This window comes from Leptonychotes weddellii, chromosome 5 (assembly GCF_054177405.1).
Source record: "Leptonychotes weddellii isolate Sample4059 chromosome 5, ASM5417740v2, whole genome shotgun sequence".
Taxonomy (NCBI): Eukaryota; Metazoa; Chordata; class Mammalia; order Carnivora; family Phocidae; genus Leptonychotes; species Leptonychotes weddellii.
The window spans coordinates 151,748,169-151,754,168 of NC_138373.1; the positions used below are offsets into that span (position 1 = coordinate 151,748,169).

The 6,000-nt window shown below is 60.0% G+C and overlaps 1 protein-coding gene across 1 annotated transcript; it reads right to left on the reverse strand.

The window, feature by feature from the left end:
* Positions 1 to 2,381: 2,381 nt before the first annotated feature.
* On the reverse strand, positions 2,382 to 5,775 carry RPS19BP1 (ribosomal protein S19 binding protein 1). The gene is made up of 4 exons (XM_006729904.3): positions 5,622 to 5,775; positions 5,326 to 5,454; positions 3,227 to 3,324; positions 2,382 to 2,855 (listed from the first exon to the last, which is right to left on the reverse strand). Exons 1-4 carry the CDS (start codon positions 5,671 to 5,673, stop codon positions 2,721 to 2,723), a joined length of 414 nt encoding a protein of 137 aa, XP_006729967.1. The 5' UTR covers positions 5,674 to 5,775; the 3' UTR covers positions 2,382 to 2,720.
* Positions 5,776 to 6,000: the final 225 nt, after the last annotated feature.

Genomic DNA, 6,000 nt, shown 5'->3' on the forward strand with positions numbered 1-6,000 from the left:
GGCTTCAAAGGATTCGGAAGCTGTGAATGTAGAGAATGGGGAGGCATCCCCAAGAAAGCTGGCCCAGAAAACTCATGAAGGGGCACGTGCTGCGAGTGCCACAGTCCCACCTACCTGTCCAAGAGGGCTCCCCACCCCAGCTCTGCGACAGGAAGTCACCTGATGGGGACCCACCCAGCTCCTGCAGGAACTCAGGCCTCTGTCCGCACAAACTCTGTGCAGGCCCGGTGGGCAGGCCTGTGGTTGTGCCCTAGCCGGGTCCCACGGGCAGGCCTCCCCACTCTTGCCCCACGCCCCAGCCAACCCGTCCGGTCACAAAGGACCAGGAAGTGTGGATGCCTCAAACAGCCCACCCTGCTGGGAAGTCACAGGGAGCCTTGGCTGGGCCCTCCCACCGGTCACCACGTGCGTTCCTCCAGCTTTGCTCATGGAGGTCCACATCGGCCAGCTGCCCCAAACCACAGGGGACGCAAATGCTTCCAGGCGCTTCGTGTCACTCGCGATGTCTCGACTGAGGAGGGCCTCCTCCTCCTGGGTCTTTTTAGACCCGGCATGAAGGTGGCAACTCGGTGTCTTCTTATTTGAGCCCCGTCCCTTCCTTTCCCAGCTGGTCTGTCAGTCGCCAGGTCTTAGAGCACATGGTCAGCAAGCCCCATCTTTGACTTCTGCACACACGCCTCCGCTAACGGTGGCACATCCTCCATCCTCCGGCGCCTCTCCCAGGCCCTCTGCCGCCTTCTAAGCCCTAGCACCGGAACTGTCCAGGGTGACTGTTTTTTCTTTTCTTTAAGATTTTGTTTGAGAGAGAGAGAGAGACAGAGAGACAGAGAGTGAGCACAAGGTGGGGGACAGAGAGGGAGAAGCACACTCCCCACTGAGCAGGGAGCCTGATCCCGGGACCCAGAGATCACGACCTGAGCCGAAGCCAGACCCTTAACCGCCTGAGCCACGCAGGCGCCTCTGTCCAGGGTGACCGTTATAAGCACGTCCCAGAGTCCTACCCCGACCTCCTGGACCAGAATCTCAGAAGTGAGCACTAACTTTGGTCACTCAAGGGGAGCACGGACACCGTCACTGATGCTACGTGGAACGAACGGAACGTACCCACCAGCAGAGAAGTGGCAGACCCCGCTCTCACACCTGCCAACTCCCCGCCCCGGAGCCGGGCCCGTCACTCTACGCCTGGGAAGGGACACCCGTAGGTGATTAGGGCACAGTGGGCGTGTCCTTGTCAGAAAGGGGCCTGGAGCTTGAGGGCTGGTGAAGTGAGCAAGAAGGCGCCCGCACAGCGGAGATGAAGGGAAGGAGTCTCCGGGGATATCCAAGTTTGCCTCTCCCCCCGCAGGGGTTACGAAAGCTCAGCAGGTAGGAGCGAGAATGTGAGAGATACCAGCCTTTCCCTTCTTTGGAACAAGCCCATGCGAGGAAGGTGGGTCCGTAAGGGTTTGGAGTCACAGCTCCCTCCTCTCCTGCCCCCTTGGCCTCCTGGATGGATGGTCTGCTTCCTGCTGCTGGGACGGAGGCCACCTGCAGGCAGGACGGGCTCCACTTCTGCCTCAGCCAGGTCCGCGGTCCCCTGCTGTCCCCACTTAGGATGCAAAGCTAGTTAACCACCAGGAGCAGACCCCCCAGGGCAGTGTGGGGGGTGCGGCACCCTCTCCCCTCTGGCCATAAGGACCCACTGTGGGGTTGGCAGACTGTGGCCCCCCAGCCGGCCCAGCCACAGGAGGGCCCCTCCGCAAGTCCTCTGCCAGATGAGGCCCTGACCTAAGGAGCCCGGGACACGGGGGAGCAGAGAGTTGGATGGAGCTGCCCAAAGGCAAGCAGGGCCCTCTCTGCACGGGGAAGAAGGGGCTCCTGGACTTCCAGAACTTGTCGTCTCCTCCACAGTGAAGACCCATCCAGTCAGTACATCCGCTCACTCAGGCACTCGCTCTCCACATACCCGTCCCTGGCACATGCCTGCTGGGAAGGGACCAGCCCGACCCCAGCCCCGGCTTCCTGCCTGGGCACACACCTGAGCGTGACGCCGTTTCTTGAGGTCACCTCCTGAGCTGCCCCCCTCCCCACAAGAGCACAAGCCTTGGGTGCCAGGGCAGCCACACCCCCGCTTCCTGAACCCCAAGTCGGCTGCCCCGGAAGCCCCCAGCTGCAGTGGATACTACTCTGTCTCCAGGGCTGCCTGGTCAGCTGTGGCCGCCACCCCCAGGGGAGGAGGGCTCCTCTCAGCCCATGAGCAGATGCTGGGTGCTCCCCGGGGGCCAGCTGCACTGGGGCTGGACGGGAGGACTTCTGACCCGGAGCCCTAAGAAGCATGGGGGATGGCGAAAGGCCCTTGGTGCCAGAGGAGATGCGAGACGCCCCGGCAGCACACACTCTGCTCTTGGGTCCACGTTTATTAGAACCTGAAGCCGGCCCAGCAGCCTTCCCTCCTAGAGGTGTGGCCCTGAGGGCCTAGGAACTGGCCTCTCCGGAGCGAAGAGCCCAGAGGCCCTACTTGGGCCAAAGCAAACGAAGCAGTCAGAAATGTTTTCTAGCAGGTAGATGGTTCCTCCCGAGCCTGCAGATGTCAGCTCTGGTCTGAGTGCGTTTCCTCCCCCGGGCGTCAGCTCCCCAGCTCCACCCTAGCCACCCTGCTCCGGCCACGGGGCAGCAGAGGCTGTGAGGTCAGAGAAGGAGACTGCAGCTGAGTGCCTTTCCCACTGTGTCCTCCTGGGAGCCTAGCTGCCGAAGTATTCCTGCTGGAACTTCTGGAAGTCTTCCTCGGTGAACACGGTGCCCTCAGCCTTCTTCTTCTTCTTCGTCTTGGCTACAGGCCGGTCACAGGCCTTGCGGCCCCGGTTCTGACGCACAATCTGGGGATGTGGGGTCGGGGGGGGGGGGGTGTCAGGATCCCTCGGTGGTTTCTCTCTGCACATGAGGGACCGCCCCTTGGAGCTGCACAACCTAGCAGAGCTGACTGAGTGCTACCTTCTCACTGGGCCCTCACGCTGTTCCAGGAGGCAGGGTGTACCATTTCCACTTACAGAGGAACAAACCAAGGCCCACAAGGGTCACAGGGGAGTAAGGCCAGGCCCAGTCTCCCAACAGCCCCGCTCTGCTCTTTGCCATCTAGAGGGGTGGCCCAACCTCTGCTCTGTGCTTAGGGCAGAGACTCCCATGGGTCCCAGAAACAGCCCTGGCTCTCCCCACCCAGGTTCTGCCCCACAGCCCACTCCTGACAAACCTGCTGGGTGACTGACTCCGCCACGGTACTTCTTGCACTGGTCATAAACCTCAGGTTTGCTCCAAGGTAGCCTCGACACTCTCGCTTCTGGAACTCAGCTGTGGATGGCAGGCAGGGAGGCATCATTTCAGATGTACTCCCTGGAAGCCGCTGGGTCCCCTTCCGACAGCTCTTCCCCGTCCCCCCATCAGCCATGCCAAAGGCCCTGTGTCCCCTCCCTAGGTTAACTCCAGCACGCCGGGCTCTTTTCTGTCCAATCCACTTTCCATTCGATCCTACTGAAAGCATCCCCCACCCCTGCCCCCGGCTCCCTGATGCTCAAGGGGCTTATGCAACAAACAAGTCCTGAGCATTTACTGTGCGGCAGACACTGTTGTAGATGCAGGGCATACAGCAGAAAACAGCAAAAACTCCCGCCCTCATGGAGCTTACATTCCAGAGCAAAGAAACACGGTAAACAAGATAAACAGTATTTTAGAGAGTGATACATTTTATGAAGAAAAACACCACAGTAAAGAGAAATGAGGAATGCCAGCGGTGGAGGGTTGCAATTCTAAATACGAGGGTCTGAGCAGGCCTCAGTGAAATGAGGTTTTAGCAAACACTCAAGGGAGAGAGTGTGGATATCGGGGGAAAGAGCATTCTAAGCCAGTGCAAAGAACCTGAAGAAGTGCGATTAATGTGTTTGGAGAACAGAAAATGGCTAGAACGGGGAGGGGAGAGCAGTAGGAGATGAAGATGGAGATGGGGCAGACCACGTGGGGCCTCACTGCGTAGCAAGTCTGATGAAAGCCACTGGAGGGTGTGGGGCCGGGAGAGACAGGTCCCGCTTACTGCTTCACGGGATCACTCTGGCTGCCTCGGTGAGAACAAGATTACCGGGTGGGGGAGTGGAGGTTAAGAGGCTTCTGAAATAATCCAAGCAAGAGATGATGCGGCTCACACCGAGGTGGCCCCAGAGTCCCCTCATCATCCGTTAGGTAGCGTGACAGGGAGGGGGGACAAGGGCTGGGATACAGGAGGTGACCCCTGGCACCCTAGGCTCCTGTTTCACACCAACATCACTGTTGCTCATGCCGTTTCCTGCTTGGAATTCATAGTTCTTTCAACAAATATCTGAACACCTTTTATGTACCAGGCTCCGGGGGTTCAAAGACACACCAGGAGCTCACCAAGCCCTGCCACATGTCAAAAGACCCCACCATCCAGCCCACATCTGTCCCTCCTCAAGGCTGTCTGACCCGTTACATGGCATCCTATCTCCCAAGATGCTCTACTAGAAAGTGGGCTCTGTCCTCGGTGTCTCCCTCTTCCTCCATCCTTGCAGCCAATTCACCACTGAAGCCCAGCAATGCTCCCTCTCCCACCCCCTCATATCCTTGCACCATCGCGGCTGCCCAGGCCACAGTGCCTCCCACCCTAACGGAGTAGGTGAGAGCAAATCTCTCCGCAGACACACTGCCTGGTTTCCACCTGTGCGATCTGGGCCGGTGCCCATTTCTGCATCTAACAAATGGGGGTCACGACAGTACTGACCTCACAGGGTCGTGTGAGGAACCAAACGAGGGAATATTTATTTATACAGGCTTTAGAACAGCACCAGGCACGCAGAACATTCACGGCTTGTTAAGCGCTCCATCTCCGACTCCTGCCCGCTCCGTCACCTTGTCCAGGCATCTTTCTGGCCAATTCTCAAAGCAACGAACTTTTTCCTAACTCTGCATGAGCTATTTTCTCCAGAGCGCTCTTCCCCTGGCTCACTCTTACACTTCCTTCAGGTACGGGCTTAAATGTCTCTTCCGCAGAGCAGTCTGATTTGGCTTTTTATTCTAAAGCCCTCCAGAGCACTCCAGTCTTACTCCACAGGCCTCATCACACTGAGCAATTACTTCCTACCTCTGAAATTCTTTGGTGCTTCTCTCCCCACTAGGGCAGTAGCCCACGAGGACCGGGACGACGTGTTTCGTCCACCTCCGTACTCCCAAGACCCGGCTCCGCGCCTGGCGCACACCTGCTATTCCAGAAAATGCCCGGCCACCCTTTCAAGCTCAGCCTCCAGCGCCCCCTCCTCCTGGGTGCCGCCCCTTTCCCGAGCTCACCGAGCGCGGACTTGGGCACCTTTCCCTTGGCCGAGTTCCGCAGTTTCTGGGCTTGGGTCGCCTTCGTCTTCCGGGTCCGCTTCGCCGAGGCCCCGTTCGGCTTGGCCTGGCCTGGCGCGGCCCGGGGGGCTGCAGGGGAAGAGAGAGAGGGACCGACCCGGGTCAGAGGGCGCGCAGGGTTTCCATCCCAACAGGGCCAAGCCTGGCTTGGATCGTCCCGTACCCTCTGGGCTCCCGCCCGCAGCCCCTGCCGTCCCTCCGCCCGCGCTGCGCGGCCCCGGCCAGGCCCGTCTCACCCTCCGGCGCCCCCAGCAGCTCCAGGCCCCGCCGCAGCAGGGCGGCCGACATGGCTGCGCTTAGCTCCGCCTACACACCACGCTACTTCCGCCTTGGCCGCCCTAGTCCTCTCGGCGGAAACCCGAGCGAGAACAGAAGGTTCCGGAGTGAGCGGGCGGAAGTGCCCGCCTGCCTTAGGACGCATGCGTTTGGGATCGCCACTTTACTACAGAGAGGAAATAGGGGCGGGAACTGGAGGCGGGGCCAACCTGCAGAAGGACACATTTGTTGCCCAATCCTAAGAAGGCCACGCCTTCTTCCAGAAGCCGTCCGTAACCAGCCCGGGCTGGTTGGTCAACTCTCCCGAGTCCCGAAGCTCCCTCGTGGGCGAGGCGGGGG

Excerpts from the sequence above, each read along its gene's own strand:
- RPS19BP1 (XM_006729904.3), bottom strand. The coding sequence starts at position 5,673 with ATGTCGGCCGCCCTGCTGCGGCGGGGCCTGGAGCTGCTGGGGGCGCCG. Across the intron at positions 5,455-5,621 it reads GCTGCTGGGGGCGCCGGAGG|CCCCCCGGGCCGCGCCAGGC; the intron begins GTGAGACGGGCC and ends CTTCCCCTGCAG. Across the intron at positions 2,856-3,226 it reads CGGAGTCAGTCACCCAGCAG|ATTGTGCGTCAGAACCGGGG; the intron begins GTTTGTCAGGAG and ends CCACATCCCCAG.